At 36.1% G+C, this 26178-nt stretch overlaps 1 protein-coding gene across 4 annotated transcripts in view; it reads left to right on the forward strand.

Moving 5' to 3' along the window:
* The window catches only part of NAA16 (N-alpha-acetyltransferase 16, NatA auxiliary subunit), a 64649-nt gene that overhangs the window by 10443 nt on the left and 28028 nt on the right, over positions 1–26178 (forward strand). For all 4 annotated transcript variants that reach the window (XR_008700857.1, XM_055541959.1, XM_055541960.1 and 1 more), the window contains 5 exons: positions 284–418; positions 6241–6394; positions 9205–9324; positions 11929–12024; positions 20183–20289. Coding sequence is in view for 3 of the 4 variants with exons in the window: in XM_055541959.1 (XP_055397934.1) it covers positions 284–418; positions 6241–6394; positions 9205–9324; positions 11929–12024; positions 20183–20289 (612 nt within the window). In the remaining variant the exon portion in view is untranslated. The remainder of the gene's footprint in view (positions 1–283; positions 419–6240; positions 6395–9204; positions 9325–11928; positions 12025–20182; positions 20290–26178) is intronic.

The following is a 26178-nucleotide window of genomic DNA, read 5'->3' on the forward strand; positions in this document are numbered from 1 at the left end:
TACGGAGTATTCTAGAGTTTAAGTTTAGATGAGGAACATAGAAAGTATTGGGTGGGCCAAGAAGTTCATTCGAGGTTTTCTGTACCATCTTCCGGAAAATCCTAGGTGAATTTTTTTTGTCCACCTCAGTATTTTTGTTTTATTCTGGAGTTCAGTGATACTTGTTCATTCAGTTCATTAGGAAGGAATTAAAGGTATGTTGTCTTAAAACTGATGGATTATATTTTAGTGAAACTTAAGAAAGTGAAGAGAATTTAAAAGATTTTTTTTTTTTCTTTTTAAGGAGACAAGATATCAGCTTCTTCAGTTGCGCCCGACACAACGTGCTTCCTGGATTGGCTATGCTGTTGCACACCATCTACTGAAAGACTATGAGATGGCACTGAAACTGCTCGAAGAATTTAGACAGACTCAGCAAGTAAGAAGTTCGTTTCAACATGTCCTTCCTCTACAAGCTAAAATGGTTGACTGCTATATTGCCTCCACCCCTCAAGGATCTTTGGGAAAATTGAAAATTTTTTGAAATAATTGGAGAAAGTTATAATGTAGAATTCTTTTATTTTGGCCATGCCATGCATCATGTGGGGTCTTAGTTCCCTGACCAGGGATTGAACCTATATGCCTTCTGCAGTGGAAGTGCAGAGTCCAAACCACTGGACTTGTAGGAATTCCCAATATAAAAATGTTTTTATGCTATAATTTCAATAATATTCAAATGAATAAAGAAAAGAATACATGAAACTAAAAATAGTTTTGTGACTGTGGGAATTTCTTTAATATATATTGCTTTATATTTTATATAAACATGATAATAATTACATTTTACTGTGCATAGTAAAAAATAGAAAAATGAAAAAAATATAAAACAGTAAAATAGTAAAAAAAATAGTAAAAATGCGAAAAATAGTGTGTGTCCCAAGAGAAATTAAAAAGATGTTAGCATTTTGCAATAATTGCTCCAGATTTAATTATTTTTTAAAGAACTAAAATGTTCCAGAAAAGCCAGAATCCTCCCATGTCCCTCCCTAGAGGTAGCCACTATTGTGAATTTGGTACAGATCATTTCTAGTCATGTTTACCTTATGTATTAAGTCCATGAAAGTTGCAGACCGTTATTTTGTATATATTTAAAATTTTACAGAAATGATACTCAGTTTTTAAAATCAAACATTCCTAGAGGTACATCTGTGTTGATACATGTAGGGCTAGTTTATCCATTTTAAACCACTGTTTGGTGTTCCATAGCTACACTGTTTCGTGTCTATTAAAAATTAGTGCTATGGTGAATATTCTTTTCTGCTGTTTCATTAGCCATATTTGTGAGTTCCTGTTCAATTTATACCTAAAACTGGAATTGCAGAGTTGCAGATCTGTGTCTTCAGTTTTCCCCATTTGAAGTACTTGTACTCATTTATATGCCCACTAGCGAGGTTTGATGGTTATTATTTGCCTGTGTCCTTCCTGGACGGACATACTTACTGTTAGCTCTTCTTAGTCTTCTGGACTAATAGTTTTTCCAGTCTTCTACATGTGAAGAAGTGTATCTCATTGTTCTTTTAGTTTGTGTTTCTTTATTAGTGAGGGATACTGGGATAAGAGATATTAAGCTGTACTCTTCTTTTGATGTCTGTGTCTGGCCTCAAGGCATGAGTTGGGAAGTATTTTTTGCAGAATGGTGTTAGTTCTTAGGTGAACATCTGGTAATACTCACCTGTGATGGCATCTGGTCCTGGGCTTTCCTTTATGGAAAGATTATTGGTAATTATGATTTACTTTTTATTTGATATTGGTCTGTTCAGATTTTCTGTTTCTTCTCAAGTCAGTTTCAGCAGCTTGTGCTTTTTGAGAGTCAGTCCATTTCATCTAGGTTATCTAATTTGTTGGCATACCACTCTGCCTAACAGTCCCTTATAATCCTTTTTATTTTTGTAGAGTTTGTGGTAATGGTCTTCCTTTTATTCTCAGTTTTAGTAGCCTTCTTTCTTTCTTGGTCATTCCCACTAAAGACTTGTCGATTTGTTGATCTTGTAGTATTGTTAAATTTCTCTGTGTTGGTGTATGCCTTAGCATCAGCCAGGCAGTTTACCCATGACTTCATGGCAAATAGATGGGGAAACAGTGGAAGCAGTGACAGACTTTATTTCTTTGGGCTCTAAAATCACTGCAGATGTGACTGCAGCCATGAAATTAAGACACTTGCTCCTTGGAAGAAAAGTTATGAGCAACCTGGACAGCATATTAAAAAGCAGAGACATTACTTTGCCAACAAAAGTCTGTCTAGTCAAAGCTACGGTTTTTCCAGTAGTCATGTGTGGATGTGACAGTTTAACTATAAAGAAAGCTGAACACTGAAGAATTGATGCTTTTGAGCTGTGGTGTTGGAGAAGACTCTAGAGAGCCCCTTGAACTGCAAGCAGATCCAACTAGTCCATCCTAAAGGAGATCAGTCCTGAATATTCCTTGGAAGGACTGATGCTGAAGCTGAAACTCCAATACTTTGGCCACCTGATGCGAAGAGCTGACTCATTTGAAAAGATCCTGATGCTGGGAAAGATTGAGGGCAGGAGGAGAAGGGGACGACAGAGGATGAGATATTGGATGGCATCACCGATTCAATGGACATGGGTTTGCATGGACTCTGGGAGTTGGTGATGGGCAGGGAGGCCTGGCGTTCTGTGGTTCATGGGGTCACAAAGAGTTGGACATGACTGAGCAACTGAACTGAACTGAAGGCAGTTTACAACTCTGCCTTAACTTTGACCTCTTACTTGTGCAGTCTCAAGGTCAGCAGGAGGTGAGAGGCTTAGGACTTTCTCGGGTAATTCTTGAACCTGCGTATAGCTCTATATGTGTGTGACTTCAGTGCCCCCTATGGACGTCACATTGCCCAGCTATTCCTTTAAGGCTTTTGTGTAGTCTGTTGTCTGCCCTGACTGTTACCCATCTTTCAGGCACTATAAAAGTAAAACACATGCCTCTAATCGCTTTTCTTTTTTCTTTCTTTTTGGCTGCACTGAATCTTCATTGCTGTGCCCGGGCGTTCTCTGGTTGTGGCGAACGCGGGCGACTCGAGTTGCGGTGTGTGGGATTCTCATTGCAGTGGCTTCTCTTGTGCAGAAGGAGTCGTAGTTGATGGGCTTAGTTTGCTCTGCGGCTTGTGGAATCTCCTGGACCAAGGGTCAAACCTGTGTCCCCTGTATTGGCAGAGGGGTTCTTAACCACTGGACCACTAGGGAAGGCCCCTTGTGATCAGTTTTGTTGAGCACTTAGGCTCTCTCCCCTTCCCCCTGAGGCTTTTTTTTGCTCTGGGAACACTTTGAGTTAGGCTTGTATTTGGAGGCTTGCAGTGAACCGGGAGATAGGTCAGTTAATTACAGTTCTTGGGAAGGAAGCTTTGAAAGAGCCCCAGCTTCATTCTTTTCTCACTGGTGACTGTCAAGCTGCTATGGGAAAACAGGCTTATTTCTCAAGGCTGCTGTGTAGCTGGAGAGCTTTGGATAGGACTAGTGAAGTGAGTGAAGTCACTCAGTCATGTCTGATGCTTTGTGACCCCATGGACTGTAGCCCACCAGGTTCCTCCGTCCTTGGCATTTTCTAGGCAAGAATACTGGAGTGGGTTGCCATTTCCTTCTCCAGGGCATCTCCCCGACCCAGGGATTGAACGCGGGTCTCCCGCATTGTAGTCAGATGCTTTATCATCTGAGCCACCAGGGGTAGGACTAAAGCAAGTTAAAATGACATAAAACTCACTGGTCTTAAGATCTAGCTTTTTTTCTTCAGTAATTGCTCCCCAGATAGCTGTAAGTGATAGTCATTCAGTTGTGTCCAACTTTGCAACACCATGGACTGTACCCCACAAAGCTTCTCTGTCCATGGAATTTTCTAGGCAGTAATACTGAAATGGGTTGCCATTCCTTTCTCCAGGGGATGTTTCTGACCCAGGGATCGACCTGGGTCTCCTGCGTTGCAAGTGGAGTCTTTGCCGTGTGAGCCATCAGGGAAGACTTTGGTTAATTTTTAGAGTTCTGAATAGCGTGATTCTGACAGTTTTTACCTGTTCTTTCCTTTCTCTTATGGAGAGGTGAATTTTTAGAGTTCTTTGCCATTTCTCCTGACATCATCCTCTGTATTTTCTTAATGAAAACTTTCTCTTTTGACACATTACCCAAAACATGATGGGTTTGATAGCCAAAGTAATTTTACCTGCTAGAGTGGTGGATGTTTTTTCTCTTCTCATTTATCCAGTAATTCTCATTACAGAGTTTTCATGGTAACTGTCCTCTATCCGAACCTTTTTGTCCCTGCCTTGTGGTCCAGAGTCTGGTCCAGAGAAGACAGGGAAGAACAGAGCTCTCCATATGTTATAACATAAGGGAATATACTTAGACCTCTTTTGGAAACTTCAAATAAAGACAGTCGTAGCGTTTTGTCTTTAGATTCTTTTATTTAGAATACTTTTGAGATTCACCCATGTTAGAGTGTGTAGTATCCATGGTTAATCCCTTTTCAGTGCTATATACTATTTCATTTTGCAGATGCACCACACTTTGTTTATCCATTCAACAAGTGATGGACATAGGTGTAGTTTTTACTTTGAGCTATGCATAGTGCTGCTGTGAACATTTGTGTATAAGTTTGTGTGTGGACATATATTTTTATTTCTTTTGGGTAGATACTTAGGAATGAAATTACTTGGTTATATAGTAAGTATATATTTATCTTCTTCATAAACTGTTCAGTTGTTTTTCTAAGTGACTGGACCATTTTACATTCCTTCTAGCAATGTGTGAGAATTCCAATTTCTACCCATCCTTATTTATACCTGTTACTGTTCAATTTTTTGATGATAGTCTCCTATTGGGTATGTAGTAATATTTGTTTTGATTGTATCTGCATTTTTCCAGAAACTAATGATATTGAACATTTTATCATGTTCTTACTAGTCATTTATATTTCTTCTTTGATAAGATGTCTGTTCAACTCTTTGCCCGTTTTTCAGTTGGGTTATTTGTCTTACAACTGAGTTGTAAGAATTTCTTTTATATTCTCAGTACAAGCTCCTTATCAGATATATCATTTGAAAATATTTTCTTCTAGTCTGTAATTTGTTTTTTCATGTTATTAATGATGTCTTTTGAAGAGGAAAAGTTTATAATTTTGAAATCCAGTTTACTAATTTTTTTCTTATACAAATAGTCACGAAGACTTTTTTCCTATTCTGAGATTTCTTGTATAGTTTTAGTGCTCACATTTAGGTCCATGATCCATTTTGAGTTAATTTTTGTATATGGTATGAAATATGTGTCTAAGGTTACTTTTTTGCATATGGATATTTTATTGTTCCACCATCACTGTTGAAAAGACTACCCTGTCTTATTGGCACATCTGTTGAAAATTGATTGACCAGGTTATAAGGGTTTATTTCTGAAGCTTGTATTCTGTTGCATTGATCTCTATGTCTGCCCTTATGCCATTACCAACTACATTGTCTCTATTGATGTAGCTTTGTAGTATGTTTGAAATTTGAGGTCTTCCTACTTTGTTTTTCTTTTTATGATTCTGCTGGTACACGCAGGGTTCCTTTGGTTTCCATTTGAACCTTTGGGTCAGCTTGTCAGTTTCTGAAACCTTACTAAGAGTTTGATAGGGATTGCATTGCATTTTTAGATCAACGTGGGAGAAAAAACACTGAGTCAAAAAATATTAAGTATTCTGATCATGTACATGGAAAGAAATGTCTGTTGATGTATTTAGGTCTTTAATTTCTCTTTGAATGTTTCGTACTCTTTGGTATGAGTCTTGTTTCTTAAATATATTCCTGAATATTTGTTCTTTATAGTGCTGTTGTGAGTAAAATTATTTTAATTATTTGGGGTAGGATTATTTGTTGCTGGTATAGAGAGATACAGTTGATTCTCATGTATCAGTCTTGTATTCTGTCACTTTGCTAAAGTGATTTATTCTAGTAGGTTTCTTTTTTGAAAGATTCTTTAGGATTTTAATCCCATTATTTTATGTTTCTTTGGTACTAGGATTTGCTGACCTCTTCCTTTGCAGAAATCCCCATCCCTTCATTTGTTTTAAAGAATATATTAATCTTTGCTGTTGATCACTCTTCTATGTGTAACTGCTTGTAGGTTGCTTTTTAAAGTCTGTGTGAATGACATTCCTGAGAAGTCAGTTAAAGATCTGTAACTGCTTTATGTTATTCTATAAATAAGATGATTTTTTTTTTTCCAGGTTCCTCCCAGCAAAATAGACTATGAGTACAGTGAACTGATACTGTACCAGAATCAAGTGATGAGGGAGGCAGATCTGTTTCAGGAATCTTTGGAACATATAGAAACATATGAGAAACAAATATGTGATAAACTTTTGGTGGAAGAAATTAAAGGTTAGTTGAATTGCTTTTTCTTTTTTTAAAAAATGTTCTCATTAAAGATGAGAATAGAAGCTGTATTTGGGCTTTCCCAGTGTTTCATACAGTAAAGAATCTGCCTGCAGTGCAGGAGATGCAGGTGTGATCCCTGGATCAGGAAGCATCTCCTGAAGAAGGAGATGACAACCTACTCAAGTATTCTCACAAGTATCCTACAACCTACTCAAGGATTCTGTGAAATCCCATGGACAGAGGAGCCTGGCAGTTGCAAAGATAGAGGACTTACTAACACTTTCACTTTCATGTCCTAACACGTAAGTGAGACTGTATATCAGGCAGTGTTCTAAACAGTTCTATTATTAAACCATTATTAATTAATGTAATCCTCATAACAACCTATGATGTAGTTGTTATATCCATTTTAGAGATCAGGAACTGAGGAACAGAGAGGTTAAGTGACTTGCTCAGAGTCACACAGCCAATTAGGCTGAGTAGTGCAGGATTTGAGTGCAGGGATTTTGACTCCAGATTCCATTTTCTAAAGTAGTGTGTTATACTGCCTTCATATTCACCTCCTCTCCCAAGTCTTACCTTCATATGTAGTAAAATGAGATTAGTAAAAGGTGACACTGGGATCATCATGAAAGCAACATTCATTTATTTTCATTATGGGCTAATTAAGAAGACAGAATCCTGAGAAATAGTTTGTTAAAAGTGTTATTCAACAAAGTCAAACATTTTCTTTTTTATATTTAACTTTGCTGATCAGTCAGTTACCCATTTCCTGAGGAATATTGTATAGACTGCCCATTTAAATCAAAAATTAGTTTAAAACTAAAATCTCATATAGTTGCAGGACTTCTAAAGCTTAATAAAAATACTTGCCAAGATTTATTTAGTCTTTCACAGTAGCAATTGCTGAACTGGCTTAATTTCATGGAATACTTTATCACTTCTAACATGGGTATTATTTATTATCCCTTTTATTTGAAGAAACTAGGAGAGGTTAAGGGCTTGCCTGAAGTTGCCTAGCCTTTTAGGAGTTAATTTCTAAACATACCTTTCTGATTTCAGAGCCTTTACTTTGTGTGTGTGTTTGCTTTAATTTAAGTAGACTTTATTGTTTAGAGCAGTTCTAGGTGCGCAGCAACACCGAGTGGAAGGCGCAAAGGTTCCCATGCGTGCTCTGTCCTCACATGCACCGACTCCTCCCTGCGCCAGGCCTGTAGTCTGTATTTGGGTTCACTCCTGGTGTTGCACACCTTCTAGGGTTTAAAAAATGTATAATGACATGTATCTGCCATTATAGTATCATACAGGGTAGTTTCACTGCCATAAAAATCCTGTGTTCTACCTGCTTCTTTCTCCTTGGCTCCAACCCTTGGCAATCCGAAATCCTTTTCCTGTCTCCTTACTTGTACCATTTACAGTATGTGTTAGAGATGGAATCACAGTACGTAGCCTTTTTATATTGGCTTTTTTCACTTAGCAATATCCTTTTAAGGTTCCTTCGTGCCATTTTTTGTCCATTTAACTGCTCTCCTCTACTCCTGTGGAGGAATGGGACACAGTCACAGGTTTTTTTGTTTGTTTTTGTTTTCCTTCTCTTTAAATTGAAGTATAGTTGACATACTATTTATAGTTTTAAGTAGTAGATGCTTATTTGTATTCACTTTGTACCAAGTACTGTGCTGACCATTTTAAGTACATTATTTCAGTTGATGATCATAAAAATAGACTGATATAGTTGATATTTTGCAAGCAAGGAAATGGAAATTGAAAGTTTTATAAGTTACTCAGGGTTCCAAAGCTAGAAAGTGGTAAAATTTGTAATTATACCTGTTAGTCTTTTTTTAAATTAGAGGAGAATTACAATATTGTGATGGTTTCTGTCGTACATAAGCATAAATTGGTGACAGGTGTACATACGTCCCCTCCCCCCTTGAACTGCTCTCACACTCCTGTTAGTCTTACTCTAGAGATTGAGTAAAATATATGTAAATAGCAAAATAATACGTATAATAACCACTATAATATGATGATGATAAAAGCTGAAATAATATGTATGACTGAAGACATTTCAAAGGGTTGTTTGAAACAGATTCTTTAGGAAGTGGGAAAGCTTAGTGATAGAAAGTTGAGGTATATTCTTTTTCAAGATTCTCCCCATTCTCTTGATTAGATTTGCTTTTATCTGAGAAGTTTAAATGCTCTTTCCCATTCCCACTTGCAGTTTATATGGCTTAGTTAAAGGAACTGAGTGTTAGAGATGACTCACAGGTGAACTTGTTTTGTGTAGTTTCTTGCTCTGAAATGATATTTAGTGTTATTGTTGTGTGAGTTAAACGTCTCCGATTTTAGTGACCTGGAAAGGACACTAAGAGAATTAAATGGAGAATTGTTCAGCCCAAAAATTGGTTAGGAAAAGTACATTGAAAATCTTGCAGTAGGAAGGTAGAGATATTTCATTGGAATTATTTACCAATCTGTAAATAGGGTGTCTTTAGTTATCTTAAAGGGTGTATAAAATGTACAAAATAGCAAAAATTTTTACTAATTAATATCATATTTATATTTGGGGTGTGGGAGGGAGCCAGAAATGAATGTTAGTAGAATATGTAAATGAAGGTTCATTTCTGAATGCAAACTCTGAATTAATCTTTAGTTATTTAAACTACAATGGCAACAAACCTTGAAGGGAAGCACATAAAATTCTGTCTTTCATAAATACCTACTATACTAATAATGGTTAGTGAAAATCTCTGGGCTCAGAAAGGTATTTAATGTTTAAGTAAAATGAATGTGACATTTAAACTTAATTTTAGGGGAAATGCTGTTGAAATTGGGGCGATTAAAAGAAGCAAGTGAAGTATTCAAAAACTTGATTGATCGGAATGCAGAAAATTGGTGTTATTATGAAGGCTTGGAAAAAGCTCTGCAACTTAGTATGTAATGATTTTTCTCCTACCTTCTCTTAACTAGTGTTTGAAGTATAGTAAAAAGTAGTAAAATATAAAGTCATAGTCATATTTGAGGATGTATATTTTTAATATTAGCATTTATTTTTCCATTTAGGAAAGCTGCAGGTTAAACATGGCAGTGAAAATGAATTTCAGATATTTAACATATTTCAGTGATAAACACTTACAGATAATTTTAGGTTTATTCATCCTAATCGTCAGTTACCAATTTAGATGACTAGACTGGTGGGGAAGAAAATGGGCATTCCCTCTCTGGGAAATGTCATAATTATTAAATATTTTTAAACAATTAGAGGACTGTTACTCTCAATCTCTTAAGCATAAGAATTGGGCCAAAGCAAGGTTGTTGAGAGTATGTTGTACACCGCATCAGCATAAAAACTATCGGGTTACTTTCAAACTAGGCTAATTTGTGCCGAATATGAATACATATTTTGAAATTTGATAACCTTGACTTCTTTCAGAATCTAGAATATTATTCTAAACTTTCCCTAATATTTTCATAATTAAGTATTTTTAGGAGCAGCTAGTACTGCCAAAATTATATTTACTCACGGGTAAGTAAGTACATGGCAGAAATAATTATGAAACTAGTATGAAATAATTATGAAACTCAAAGGTATTGAAATAGCAAAATTTTTAAATTGAAAAAATATGGTAAATAGGTACCTACCCATATTTACAGTAGGAAGAAATTCAAGAAAAAATTTATTTTTTGTTATCCTAGTCACCTGTATGCTTAAATCCAAGTTTTGTGTTTGTATTTAAAATGTAATATCACAAATTATTAAAAAAGTTCCTTACATAATTGTTTTTGAGAAAATAATGAAAATTAAAATACTGGTTAGATTAGTAATCTCTTTTTAAAAAAAAGGGACAAAGTCATGTGGCGGAAGGTTGGAAGTGTGAGATAACTGATTTTTCTTTAAACTACCAGGTACTGACATACATTAATAACTGTTTTAGTAAAATGAATGTATTGTGTTTCATTTGTCAAGATCCATGCTCACTATAAAATACATTGATTATGAAACTAATTCCATTATTGTTCTCGGTTCCTTAGAACCTTTTCTCCCCCATGGTAAGTTCTGGAGCTCCAACACGTGACTTCACAAAGGACATTGAAGTGGGTTGATCTTGATTTAACTACGTTCATAAGACTTGTTTTATCTGAGCTAGTGGGAAATTTGTTTTTGTACTCATAGCTTGTTTCATTTCCCAAGATTAGGCATAAATATGAGAACTGCTTTTTAAAATTTTGCAATAACCTTCTTGTAAATTTTAGTATAAGGATCCTTAATATTTCCTGAAGTTCCCAGATCATTAACAGTGTGTGAGAATAATTTTTCTCATATCCCACTTTCAAAAACTCAACCACTTTGGAGCTCCGAAACATACTATTGGAGGAGGGAAGAAGTCTAAATAAAACCAGACTTGACTTTTTATTTTTTTTTTTTTAAATTTTATTTTTAAACTTTACATAACTGTATTAGTTTTGCCAAATATCAAAATGAATCCGCCACAGGTATACATGTGTTCCAGACTTGACTTTTTAAAGTTCTGTGTTTATAATCTTGATACTGAACACTACATTTACTGTAGGGATACCTTGACTGCTAGCACCAAGGGTTATTCTTACAATAATTGCATATGTGTGGTCTGAATTAAAATCCACCTATAACCTTATAGTTTAAAAATGAGTTTGTTTGCTTTTTCTTGAAATTTGATGTAAATATCTTATTGCCCATATTAGTCTTTCTGTAGATTATGCAAGATATTTTAGAATAATAAACTAGATCTAGAACCTATTCTTCAGATTGTTACTTTAGTTTACTTATATATCTTGTATTTAGTACTATAAAGTTAGGTTGGTCTTGACAGGTAAGATACAGCTTTCTGTTAGAAGTACATTTTATATCATAATACTTGGGTGAAGTAATTGCCACTTTAAAAAGTCTGTACTAATGGGGTCTTTTTCTTGGGCACCTGAACAGGGACATGAACTGATGGGATTCTTCATTATACAGTTTCATTGAAGATTTTAATTGTCAAAGTGACCTTAGAAACTTAATTCTTATCTTTTAAGATATTGCAGTCATGACCCTAAAACTGTTGCTTCTTTAAGCTTATCTCTAGGTGCTATAGACTTCTGTTGGATTTATATGGGTTATATTAGGTTAGAGGATTTATGTAAGATACATTCTAAAGGAACATTTTCTTTGCCGTGGATTGTGCACACAGGAATGTAAGAGGAGTATGTTGCTTCTGTGTGTTGTGTGTATATGATTTGAGTTGGGTGTAGAGTCTGTTGTGACAAGTTTTGGATTTCTCTGACTTTGAATTTAAAATGATCATTTACTGGTTATATTATTTCAGTACCACCGAGTTTTTAATGTGTTTCCTATAAAAATTGAGAGAATTTTTAATATTTATCGTGAGATTTTTAATTTATAACATACTTTTTAAAGTTTATTAGTTTTTATCCTAGATAAAAGTTTAAAGTTTAAAGTTTTTATCATAGATAAAAGTTCTGATGCTTTGAATCTCACACATATTTACTGATAATAGGCACTTTAGAAGAGAGACTTCAGATTTATGAAGACATTAGTAAGCAGCACCCCAGAGCAATTTCACCTAGAAGATTACCTTTGAATCTTGTCCCAGGTAATATTAGGATATCTTTTGTAACACTAATAATTACTTGTTCAAATTACTCAACACAAATCACATTTTAAAAACTTGTTTCTAGAAGAGAGTACACCAGTCTTGGGGTGGGAGTCATCAGTTATTAATTTGTTATACATTTGTTGTTAAGAGTATTTATGTTGGTTTAGCTTTATGTTGATTTTAAGTGTCAGAAGTTATCTATATAAAATGGTTTTTCTTATGTGATTTTAAAAACTAAACACCATATTTAGAAGGTAGATTAAATTCCATAGAATTCATGAGAAATTATATGTGAGGTATTGTGATTTAAGTGGTAAAAGTTTTGAAGTTCTAGATTTTCTTTTTTAGGACATAAATTCAGAGATGGAGTTGTGAATTCTTTGTTCCTGCCACAGTGTTTAAGAATGTCATCAGTCCTGTGCAAGGCCCTCTCCTCAGAGTTGACCACATCCCTGAATTTAGCTTTTTATCATTTTTGTAGAGCCATGTATTTTATATCCCTAGAAATAAAAACAGAAAACCCCATTTTGTACTTTAGGTCATTTGGAGCACTGTGGTATGTACTCTTATGATTTGTTTTTATTGAACAATAGTATATTCATGACCTTGATCTAAATTGTAGTGTGTAGCTGAATTCATTTGCTATTGAGCTTATAAGAGGTAGAGAGTATATTAGCTCTTGAGATAGTTAATGACTTCATTGATGATTTTATGTGCCTTTTTCTTTTTTTGCTCCAGCTTCCTTTTAAAATTATTGCTAACAGCATAAATCAAAATTGCATTATTTGCAGTTTAACACAATACAACATACAGACCTCATTCAGCACATCTGTATTCCAGAAAAAAAATTTTTTTTGAAATATTTCCCTCTAGAAGTTGCTTTAGATTATTTCCATTGTTTTTTTAACCCTTTTTTTTTCCAATTTATTTTTTTATTTTAATTGGAGGCTAATTACTTTACAGTGTTGTGATTGTTTTTGCCATACATTGGCACGAGTCAGCCACAGGTACACATGTGTTGCCCCATCTTGAACCTACCTCCCTTCCCAGCGCATCCCTCTGGGTTGTCCCAGAGCACCAGCTTTGAGTGCCCTGCTTTATGCATTGAACTTGCCCTGGTCATCTGTTTGACATATGGTAATATACATGTTTCAATGCTGTTCTCACAAACCATCCCACCCTTGTCTTTTCCCACATAGTCCAAAAGTCTGTTCTTTACATCTGTGTCTCTTTTGCTGTCTTGCATATAGTGACCCATTATGTTTATTAAAAAACCAAAACTAACCATCACAAATTTAATATGTTCTTTGGTAATGCAGGCTGTATACATCTGATTTGTCTACACAATTCTTCAAAGGTGCCAATAAAATAGAAATCCATCCAATTCTCCTTGCCTGCTTTAAAAACACGTAAATCTAAGTTTTAAGTACGAGGAAAGGGTTCATTTCTTACCTCTAGTATATAGAGCTGAGTACATATCGTATAATAGGTGCTTATATGACTGGTTGACTAATACTTGGTTACCAATTTTAATAGAAATACCAACACAGCAGGATTTGAGGACCTTAGAGTTTTAGAAGGTATCATGTGCCTTTTTCTGAAAGTCATCTTTTTTTTTAGTTGCAAGTGCTTTAGATAATGAATTATTTATTGAGACTTCTGGCTTGTCTTTTGATACAAGTCAGACCTTAGAAAGCTACTGTGACTTAAAAATCTCTATCTTAAGCATGGGTGAGGAGGGAAAGTGTTTTCTTTTTTGTGTGTGATTTTTTTTCTTTTTTTAAAAATTTATTTTTAACTTTTTTACATTAGAGAATGTATTTTCTTATGCATTTTCTCATTTACAATGGAAATGTTTGTTTAAATAATTGTGTTGTTTTCCTTTTATCAAAAGGTTAATGGAAATTAAGAGCTTTTTAGTAGACTGACTTTAAAAATATATGCAATAACCTCTTAGAAATGTATTGGATTAGACAGTAGATACAAGTTTATTTAAAAATAAATAGTGCCTCTCAGTTACATAAATGATGAATAGTATTTCTCTGATTCTCTGTTTTGTTTTGACTTTGTGAACTAGGCAAATTTCCTAATGTTTTCAAGGGAACATTAAGTCCAAGTGGATATTAATAAGCTTGGTGGGGAGAGTGCTGATGTACTGAGATATTTTTCAGTCAGGTGAATTTGGGAAACTTGGTTAAATGTAGCAGTCAGGTTTCTGCAGGATTTCCTGGAACTTCCAGTAGATACATTGTGAGTTTCCAAGGTGGAATGTACTGGGCTCGGAGGAGCATTTCCCTAGTAAAAGTGCTTTCTGGAAAATGCTTGGACTCACATTTCTGTATCTTCTTTAAAAAAAAAACAACAACAAAAAACAGTAAAGCAACTTGTCGAAATGTAGCCCACATACCATAAAATTCACTTTTTAAAGTGTGCAGCTCAGTGTTTTAGTATCCCCAGGGAGTTGCACACCCATCATTACTCTCTGGTTTCAGTAAATTGTCATCACTCCAATAAGAAAACTCATACCCGTTAGCAGTCACTCCCAGCTCTCACCACTGCACCAGGCAGCCGCGGTCTAACTTTCTGTGCCTGTGGACTTGCCTGTTTTGGACATTTTGTGTAATTGGAGTCATACTGTGGGTGGCCTTTTATGTATAAGGTAGGAAATAGATTTTTACTGAAAGATAGCCTGGAGCCAGCTTTGACTGTAAAATGTGATCTTGGTTAAAATGGAATGATTCTGGACCCTTTAGGATATTCTTTTTTTTTTTTTTTTTTTAATTTTATTTTATTTTTAAACTTTACACAACTGTATTAGTTTTGCCAAATATCAAAATGAATCCGCCACAGGTATTCTATGTTTGAAATGCTAAAGGAGTCTTTTTACAAGCAAGGCCTCAGTTGAGGGGTTTTGAGGGCTTGGGCTTCAGGGTCAGCAACCATCATGTGAGGTTCTAACATAAACATGTGTTTACAAAGCTCTGGGGACCATATATAAAATTATGCAGCTACTTAATTGAATCTGTGCAACAGGTGACTACTTCATGAATTTTTTTGCCTGCTTAGAAATATTTTTATGTGTCATAAGAAAGGTATCTCAGCATCACCAAAGGCAGTAAGATGTTTTCCTAGAAATGTGATGGGACTTGAAGATACAAGTTTTGAAAAAGGCTATTTGGTTTTTAAGTAAAAAGATTTATTACCAACAGATTAGTGAACACAGCCAAAGTCCTGGGGAGATTCTTCAACAGCCTGAAATATTAAGTGCTATGAAAACAGAGCTTTTCAAAATACCTAGTTTAATTCATCATGATGTATTAGTCTTCACTGGCCAAGGAGGGAGAAAGAGGGAAGGAGACGATCCAGAGTGTTAAACAGAGAATGCTCGTCACATTTTGCTCCTATTTTATTTTTGTTTCATTGGATTAGTTTTGTTTTTTATTGAGATATAATTGACATATCGTATGTTAAGGTGTACGATGTATTGATATAATATACATTTATATATTCCAATATTACCACTGTAATGTTAACTGATAGCTCCATTAGGTCACATGATTATCGTTTCTGTTTTGTAGTGAGAACATGTACAATTATTTAGAATAAATTTCCAGGTTATCAGATACTGTCTGATCTTGCTTTTGTTCACTATTTTAGTGGTGGTTTTGGGGAATATCAATTTTTATGTGAATCTGCTACATCTAGTGAAGAATTAGCATAGCATCTCTGAAGATAGAAAACTTGTTTTACAAGCTGCAGTTCTAAATAGGCACATAATGATTGATAGTTACCCCCCCCCCCCCAAAGGAAAGCCTATGGGAGTCCTAGTAATTAGGAAGAAGGGAAGTTATTTTTGTGAATAAGTTTTTCTTAATATACAGATATCCCGGCAATCTTGATTCCAGCTTGTGCTTCATCCAGCCCAGCGCTTCAAGGTTATCAAGACTGCACAGGGTTATGAAGATTGCACAAAATTTTACTCTGGGTTAAATAGATATTCCTTAAAATAAAAAATTATAGTTTTGACTTCACTCTCTTATGAGATGGGTAAATAGTAATTTTGGGATATAGTGTGTGACTGGGCAGTTGAGTAGCAGTATAGGCTTCTGGTTTAGACACTGCGTTCATATAGTTCCCAATAAAAGGGTCAAAACGGGCTTCAACTGAAAGGCCTTCTGCATGTCTCTGTCTTCTGGCCACCAGGGTTGCTTCCCCAGAGACAGCCGTTATGACTAGTAGATGGTGTACTCGTCCAGAAATAAATAGTGTGTATGCAAGCAAAAGTATGTGTGTGAGGGCTTATGTGTAACTTTCCTTTTTCCTCTCCCTTTTGTACAAAAGGAGCATAGGTGGTTCTGTACCTGGTTTTCCTTTTCACTGGACTCTGTCTGGAGTTCAGTCCTGTATCAGTACAGAAGACCTTTTGCACAGTTGAAATAACAATTTAATGGGAGAAGAGGCTTTCAGTGTAGTGGGTACTTGAGAACGGAGTGCATTGTTTTTTAAATGAGATCTTGCTAGTATCATCTGAATAGGTTGAGATTTGAAGAATTTTTAGAGTAGCCTCTGACATGAAGATAAAATGCCTATTGTCTCAGTTGATGATAGCGCATGTGGAAACACTTCTGACTTTAGAAATACAACAGCTGTTAAATGTCAATGTGTGTGATGATAGACAGCATTTATTGAGTGGTTACTGTGTGCTTACACTCTATACTTTTCATCTCATGTGAGCCTTGAAAGAGTACTCCTGAGGCTGGTGGTGGTATCCTCATGTTTGAGTGGATAATGTCACACAGGAAGTAAGCAACAGGGTCTCTGACCACCTAGCACAATATTGTTAACCTTTGTTTTATATCAGAGCAAGTGCTGGAAAGATTTGATTTCTAAACTAGTCTTGATATTTGAGGAAATAATCATGTATATCCAACCCAAAGTGATATTTTCTGTGGTTTTGGCTTCAGTTCAGTTCAGTTCAGTCGCTCAGTCATGTCTGACTCTTTGCGACCCCATGAATCGCAGCACACCAGGCCTCCCTGTCCATCACCAACTCCCAGAGTTCACTCAGACTCACGTCCATCGAGTCAGTGATGCCATCCAGCCATCTCATCCTCTGTCGTCCCCTTCTCCTTCTGCCCCCAACCCCTCCCAGCATCAGAGTCTTTTCCAGAGTCAACTCGTCGCATGAGGTGGCCAAAGTACTGGAGTTTCAGCTTTAGCATCATTCCTTCCAAAGAAATCCCAGGGCTGATCTCCTTCAGAATGGACTGGTTGGATCTCCTTGCAGTCCAAGGGACTCTCAAGAGTCTTCTCCAACACCACATTTCAAAAGCATCAATTCTTCAGCGCTCAGCCTTCTTCACAGTCCAACTCTCACATCCATACATGACCACAGGAAAAACCATAGCCTTGACTAGACGGACCTTTGTTGGTAAAGTAATGTCTCTGCTTTTGAATATGCTACCTGGGTTGGACATAACTTTCCTTCCAAGGAGTAAGCGTCTTTTAATTTCATGGCTGCAGTCACCATCTGCAGTGATTTTGGAGCCCCCAAAAATAAAGTCTGACGCTGTTTCCACTGTTTCCCCATCTATTTCCCATGAACTGATGGGACCGGATGCCATGATCTTCGTTTTCTGAATGTTGAGCTTTAAGCCAGCTTTTCCACTCTCCTCTTTCACTTTCATCAAGAGGCTTTTTAGTTCCTCTTCACTTTCTGCCATAAGGGTGGTGTCATCTGCATATCTGAGGTTATTGATATTTCTCCTGGCAATCTTGATTCCAGCTTGTGTTTCTTCCAGTCCAGTGTTTCTCATGATGTACTCTGCATATAAGTTAAATAAGCAGGGTGACAATATACAGCCTTGACGTACTCCTTTTCCTATTTGGAACCAGTCTGTTGTTTGATGTCCAGTTCAGGTCAGTAGGTGCCCAATATGCTACTGGAGATCAGTGGAGAAATAACTCCAGAAAGAATGAAGGTTTTGGCATACTTTGTATATAATCTTTTGAAAATCCCAAGTTACCAGTTCAGTTCAATCGCTCAGTTGTGTCTGACTCTTTGTGACCCCATGGACTGCATGCAGCACGCCAGGCTTCCCTGTCCATCACCAACTCGCGGAGCTTGCTCAAACTCATGTCCATCGAGTCAGTGATTCCATCCAACCATCTCATCCTCTGTCGTCCCTTTCTCCTCCCACCTTCAATCTTTCCCAGCATCAGGGTCTTTTCCAAGGAGTCAGTTCTTTGCATCAGGTGGCCAGAGTATTGGAGTTTCAGCTTCAGCATCAATCCTTCCAAGGAATATTCAGGACTGATCTCCTTTAGGATGAAACAGTTGGATCTCCTTGCAGTCCAAGGGACTCTGTAGAGTCTTCTCCAGCACCACAGTTCAAAAGCATCAATTCTTCAGTGCTCAGCTTTCTTTATAGTCCAGCTCTCACATCCATACATGGCTACTGGAAAAACCATAGTTTTGACTAGACGGACCTTTGTTGGCAAAGTAATGTCTCTGCTTTTTAATATGCTGTCTAGGTTGGTCATAGCTTTTCTTCCAAGGAGCAAGGGTCATGGCTGCAGTCACCATCTGCAGTGATCTTGGAGCCCCAAAAAATAAAGTCTGTCACTGTTTCCATTGTTTTCCCATCTATTTCCCATGAACTGATGGGACCGGATGCCATGATCTTTGTTTTCTGAATGTTGAGTTTTAAGCCAACTTTTTCACTCTCCTCTTTTTACTTCCATCAAGAGGCTCTTTAGTTCTTCTTCACTTTCTGCCATAAGGGTGGTGTCATCTGCATATCTGAGGTTATTGATATTTCTCCCAGCAATCTTGATTCCAGCTTGTGCTTCTTCCAGCCCAGCATTTCAAGGTTATCAAGACTGCACAGGGTTATGAAGATTGCACAAAATTTTACTCTGGGTTAAATATATATCATTACTTCCTTAAAAATCAAAAATAGTTTCAGAGATAAAATGTTTCCAGCACTTCCTCTGTTACAAAGATTAGAGATCATCTGACAACAGCCTTTATAAGTAACAAATCTTGAACCTGTTTTTATGTTAAATTTTTAATCCAATAAAATTTGAATTTCTCCTAATCTTTATGACATCTGTAATATGTTGAGTATGCATGTTTTGTTCAACAATGTCAGTCACAGCAGATAAAAACCACTTGGGTTGTTGAGTATTTTGGTAAAATGTCATGATTTCATAAAGAAACATTAGGAAAGTTCATTTCAGTAGTCTTACATTAGCTTAAACCATTCATGACCTATATATTTTTTTTTTTTGCATGGCCAGATCCATGCTCTTACATTGTTAACCCTTACTGTCAAAAAGTTAGAGCCTTCATATTTAAAATTAATTTTGTTTTTCATTTTTTTCTGCTTTTAAAAAGTCATACTAAAACTTTTTGGTAAGGGTTTAGCAGTAATAGGAGATGTATTTACTTAATGTTACAAATGGGGTATTTATTTAATTCTAATGTTAGCATGCCCCAGGACACTGATGTCTTATGTTTGTTATTTTGCTTATTGTCCATCTTGTCCACTAGAATGTTAATAAGTTCTATGAGGGCAGAATTAAAAACATTTTTTTGTTTTAATCACAGCTATATCTTGGATACTTGAAACAGTGCCTGGCACATAGTAGGTGCTTAATAGATGATTGTGGGACGAATGATGGAGTCAATCACTAGTTGATCTGGAAGACATTTGTAAATATGTTAGTGTTTAAGAAGGTATTTTGACTGCTACTTGCATACGGTGCTGGTCACAGTAGAACCCTTTTCTCAAGTTTGCAGAGAGCCTTCTGAGATGCCAGATAGTAGGGTTGAGCCTGTGCTGGTCAGTGAGATTAGGAAAGGTAGACTGCAAAGTAGGTTACTCTTCCTCAAAACTGCCTAGTTATTTTGCTTGCCGGTCATTTGAAGTGTTACTTGAAGATATTTTGAACCTATACCTAGGGGAAATAAACGTGCCGACTGAGATATTTGGTGTTAAACTCTTTGGCGGTAACAAACAAGCAATGCTAACTTTTTGGGTGTTGGATAGGGGAATCGTTGTTGCTGAAGAAGTTTTATTTTTATTTATAAAATAACTTTGAGAGCTGTTTCCATCAATTGAAGTTTAACAAAGTACACTTTTATTCCTAGGTGAAAAATTTAGAGAACTAATGGATAAGTTCCTGAGGGTTAACTTCAGTAAAGGCTGCCCGCCCTTGTTTACTACTTTGAAATCTCTGTATTACAATACAGAAAAGGTAAAATTTGGTCTTTATTCAGTTTTGCTGTAGTCTTTTTACTCACTTTATTATAGAAAGAGATTTTCTCTATTCAAGTAATGGTGTGCACCTTAGCTTAATAATAGATGAACTGAAATTATATGCATGTACTGTAAGTAGTGTCAAAGAAAATGTCAGTCTGAAATTTACTGAGTAAGGGGCTTATAAGAACACTAAAAGGTTATTGTTTTTAATGGGTATACTTTTCTAGTGGAATTTTATTAATAAATTTGACATATTGTCACCAGAGGTCTATATTTAACTGTTTCACGATTAGTTATCTATTACTTTATAGTGTGATTGTGGATTTTTAAATTTGTTATGCTTGCTTTTAAAGTTAGAGCATGGGTAATTGTTAGTGGAACAATAAAATGTAGGCACTATTTTAACTAACAGGCTACATTTTAATAAAGATAGGTTTAGCTGGTTTTCCCATGAAGAGTCATCCTGCTTTTTAAAATTAGGAAATAGATGTGCTTTTATATTAGAAAGATAATTAGAAAATTAGAAGTTAATAGAAAATAAGTTATACTTCTATTTCCAAGTGTTGCTTCTTATTGAGATCTAAAAATCTTGTGTAAACAGTTTTTGAAAGTTGAATGGATAAGGAAGAGACTTTATTAGAAGCGCTAAAATATTTTTAGTTAAACCTCATCACTTAGCTTTGACCTGTAATTATTTGTAAATTAGCATAATTATGAATAATAAGTTATTCAGAAAGGTCAGTGGTAGGTATACCTATTGTCCCTTTCTTCCTTTGGCAGCAGGTTCATAAACTAAAAGGGACGACTCATAATATCCAGAGGGGAGTGGCTGAGGCTGGCTTGCAGAACTTCTGCACCCTCTTCCTGCCACTGTGCACCCAGTCTCCTTGTCAGCTGGTCACATCCCCACTTCTAGAAAGATAGCTATAGTGCCTGATCAGTAAGAAAGTGTCATTTGCATTAAAAAAAAAAAAAACAAACCAAAAAACCTTATAGTTCTTTTAATGTCTGTAGTATACTTTATTTGATTGCCATGGTACTGCTGTCGATTTTTCTTCTACTATCTTATTTTTTTGAGTGAGTGATTTGTATGAAAACATGGAGCAGTGCCTAACGGTGGTTTCTGTAGGTTATTTAAATTAGCATTTGCCGAAGTGCTTCTTTTACTCATTTTGGCAAGGTTGACAAAGAAGAGATGGAAGTGTCGGCAGTGTTAGTAATAAAGCGCATGTGTGTAACCGGCTGACTGCGAGTACTGAATACAGCAGTCCTTTCACAGTCTGCTCCTCTTAACGCTGCCAGTGAGCTTTCCCTGGCTTTCTCAGTTTTCATAAGAGGCGTAGACTTAAAGCAAAAAACCCCTTCAGTACTGATCCCAAATTACCGTCATAAAGGTGTTAAGCATTTGTTGATATTTTATAAATCTTAGAAATTGCATTTTTAAAGAACGCATTGAGGATGCGTTGACCTGTACAGGAACCTGTGACATATATCTTTAGTGTTAATTTTTAAGCACACAGCAGGAATGTTTACCATATGTTTTTGATGTTTGAATTACAATGCAGAAATTTGAGTTTAAGTTGTCAGAACTTAGTATATTTTTTAAAAAGTGTACAAGTATGGGAAATTCTTCTCAAATCATTTTGGCTGCATATATTTGTGATTACTCAAAGGGACATTTTTAAAATTTGCATATTTCTAATCAGCAGTGAGTCCTGATTTTTAGCAAGGGCTGCATTTTTTTTTTATTTAATAAACTTTTTTAAAAAAGTACTTATTTTTGACTGTGCTGAGTCTTCCTTGCTGCATGGGCTTTTCTCTCACTGTAGGGGGTCGGGGGGCTGCTCTCCCCTTGCAGTGCTCGGACTCTTCATTGTTGTGGCTTCTTTTGCCTCAGAGCGCAGGCCCTGGGGTGCTCAGGCTTAATGGTTGTGGCTCCCAGGCACAGGCTCAGTAGTTGTCAGTAGTCGTGGCTCTGGGCTTAGTTGCTCCCAGGTATGTGGGATCTTCCAGATCAGGGACCAAATCTGTGTCCCCTGCATTGGCAGGTGGATTCTTTACCTCTGAGCCACCTGGGAAGCCCCTCCAGGAATGCATTTTTAACCCTTGAAGAATTTCAAAGAGGTTAAGGATGATGAACAATTAAAATTGTTTTAATTTGTAAAATTCCAAGACTGAAACAATAATCCACGACATGTACCATGGAAATGAAAGATTAGCCTTTGAAGTTAGCTTAGGATATAATACAGTTGTAGAAAAGTGTTTTAAAAATGTCTCCAGCATTTTAAACTGTGAATGCACAATTTGAGAGCAATTTTCATGTAATTCCTTTGTAGCTGTAGTAATTTTGACCATAAAACTTTTGTTTTTCCACCTAGCAATTTCACAGGGACTTCATGTTTTATTGTGTAGTCTTTGATATCTTCTTTTTCATAACAGCATAGTCTTTTGTTAAAATCATACCTCTAGTTATTGAACTTTGCTGTTAAAAAAAAAGTCTTTGTACACATAGTTTTTACTTAGGATTTTTCCCCCCCATAAATTCTCAGAATAAGTTAATGGGTAAAAGGTATGAACATTCTGTTATTCTTGGTAAACACTGATATATTGATTTCTATAAGGCTGTAAACATCAGTTTGTATTGCCAGTAGCAAAGGTTTGTGAAAGGTTCACTATTTCCTCACCAGCATTAGGTAGTGTTAAATATTTTCTTGTGTTTGCTTTTCTCAGGAGATTTTTTTCTTTTAAATATAAAGAAGGTAAAATTTAATGTAACCAGATTTGTTGATCTTTATTTCTATCGTAGAACTTCACCTGTTGTTTTAAAAACAGTTTGGAAAGTCCTCTTCGTCTCGAGCACTGCTTCACAAGGTGGGACGGGAGGGAATTAGGCCACCAGGGGACATTTCGCGGTGTCTGGAGACGTGATTGTCACTGTGGTGGCGGTGTGCTGCTTGATACTTCTGCTCAGAGGACAGCCCCTATAAGGAAGAACTGCATCAGCAGCAATTGGGCTAGATAACCCTTTGTTATTAGGGGCTGTCCTGCGTATTACAGGATATTTAACAGTGTCCTCGGAGAAGGTAATGGCACCTACTCCAGTACTCTTGCCTGGAGAATCCCAGGGACAGGGGAGCCTGGTGGGCTGCTGTCTATGGGGTCGCACAGAGTCGGACACAACTGCAGCAACTGAGCAGCAGCAGCAGTGTCCTTGGCCTCTGCCGCTCGGATGTCAGTAGCTTACCCCCGTTAATAGCTTTATTGAGATGCAGTTCTCATACCATAAAATTGACGTATTTGAAGCTTACAGATTGACTGGTTTTTAATATTCAGAGTTTTCTAACCATCAACATGATAATTTTAGAAACCTCCCATTCATATTTGCCCACTCCTACTCTCCCAATCAGGCAACCACTAGTTTACTTTCTGTTCATGGATTTGCCTATTCTGAATATTTCATACAAACAGAATCAAACCATCGGTGGTTTTTTCTCTCTCTAGTGTCCTATACTTAGCAGTAAATATTTTCATCGCTGTGAGCACTTCTCCTCTTATGTCTAAAAAACGTCCCATTGTATGGCTATAGAGCATTTTATCTATCAGTTGATGGACATTTTGGTTGTTTGTACTTTTGATTAGTACCCATATTGTTGTGAACATTTGTGTAAAGTTTTTTGCATGTACACGTTTTCATTTCTCTTGGGTGTATATACTCCAGGAGTGGAATTGCTAAGTCAAAGGCTAACTCCATGTTTAAACTTTTTGAAAACTGTCAGGCTCTTTTCCAATGTGCTGCTACCATTTTACATTCCCACAAGCAGTTTATTAGGATTCTGATTTCTACACATCCTCACCAACAATCCACTTGTTATTGTATGATATTTGATTGTAACCTACATCCTAGTGGGTGTGAAGTGGTTTGCATTTCCCTGATGACTGATGATTTTAAGCATTTTTTCAAGTGCTTGTTGGCCATTTGTATATCTTCCTTGGAGAAATGTCAATTCAGGTTCTTTGCCCAGTTTTTAATTGGGTTATTTATTTTTTATTATTAATTTTAAGTTTTTAAATATATACTAGAAACAAGTTTCTTATCTGACATACGATATTTGAAATAATATAAATATTTGAAAATATTTTCTACTCTTCTGTGGACTGTCTTTTTCCTTTCTTGAAAGTGTCTTGATAAACCCCATTTTATCTTTTTTCCCTTGTGTTGCTTGTGCTTTTGTGTTGTATATTAAGAAACCGTGTCCAAATACGGGGTCGTGAAGATGTATACATGTTTACTCCTGAGTTTGTACCTTTGGTTCTTATGTTAAAGTCTGATGCATTCTGTGTTCATTTTTGTGAGGTGGGAGTCCAGCCTCATTCCTTTGCATTGTCTGTCCAGTTTCCTACCATCATTTACTTTTTTTTCCCTTAAAAGGCTACATAGCCGTGTTGAAAATGAATAGACCGTGGATGTGAGGGTTCATCTCTGGGCTCTCTGTATGTCCACCTTAGGCTGTATCACACTGTCTTGCTTACTACAGCTTTCGGGTAGTTTTTTAAATTAGGAAGTGTGAATATTCCTTGTTTGTTCTTTTTTTTAATCTTCTTTTGGCCATTAAGGGTTTATTTTCATTTGAATTTTAGGATCAGTTTTTCAGCTTCTACAGAGGCCAGCTGGGATTTTATAGGGATTGCTTTGAATCTGTAGATCACTTTGGGAATTTCCATTATGGGAACTCCCATTTTCATCTTAACACAAGTGTTTCCATCTATGAACATTGGTAGTCTTTCCATTTATTTAGAGTGTGCTTAATTTCTTTCAACAATGTTTTGTAGTTTTCAGTATAGCTCTTATACATCTTTCGTTAAATTCATTCCTAAGTATTTTACTTTTTTATGCTATGCTAGGTAGAATTATTTTCTCTTTATAGATTCGGGTGCACGTGTTGAAACTTACAGAGCCAGTTATAATTTGACGTGTGTGTACATTGTAACTTATTCAGCAGTGCAAGCCTCGTTACCACTGGCCACCATACAGCCGAGCCCCTTCACCCATTTCACACTCACCCCCAACTCCCTTCCCTCACTAGTCTGTTACCTCTATCTATCAGTTTTTGTTTTATTTTGTTCTTTTTTTTAAGAGTCTATGTGAGTGAAATCACGTGACATTCGTCTCTCTTTGACTTATTTCACTTAGCATAACACTGTCGGGGTCCATCCATGTTGTGGCAAATGGTAAGATGTCATTCTTTTTTATGGCTGAGGAGAGTAATAGTCCATGTATCACACCACATCTTTATCCATTTATCTGTTGATGGACATCTAAGATGTTTCCATATTTTGGTTATTGTAAATAATCCTGCAGTGAACACAGAGGTGCATCTGTCTCTTTGGATTAGTGTTCTTGTATTCTTTGGGTTGAGATTATTTTCTTAATTTAATTTTTCAGGTTTTTTTGTTTTTTCTTGCTAGTAAGTAGATTTTTTTTTATATTGTTGTTATATTCTGCAGCCTTGATAAATCTGTTTACTAGTTATTACAGTTGGTATAATGAATTCCTGTCATGCACAAATAGAAATTTTTATTTCTTCCTTTACAATTAGTATCCCTTTTATTTATTTTTTGGACTACTTTTTCTGTCTAGAATCCCCAATATATGTTAAATAGAAATGATAAGAATTGACGATTTTGTCTTGTTCTTGGTCTCAATGGGAATGTGTCTAGTCTTTCTCCATTAAATATTGTTTTAACTATGGATATGTTTGTATATGCCATTTATGATGTTGAGGAAGTTCCTTCCTACTTCGGGTTTGTTGAACATTTTTGTTTTGAAAAGGTGTTGAATTTTATCAGATTCTTTTTCTATGTTTATTGAGATGATCATGTGTTA

This window comes from Bubalus kerabau, chromosome 12 (genome assembly GCF_029407905.1).
Source record: "Bubalus kerabau isolate K-KA32 ecotype Philippines breed swamp buffalo chromosome 12, PCC_UOA_SB_1v2, whole genome shotgun sequence".
Lineage (NCBI taxonomy): Eukaryota > Metazoa > Chordata > Mammalia > Artiodactyla > Bovidae > Bubalus > Bubalus kerabau.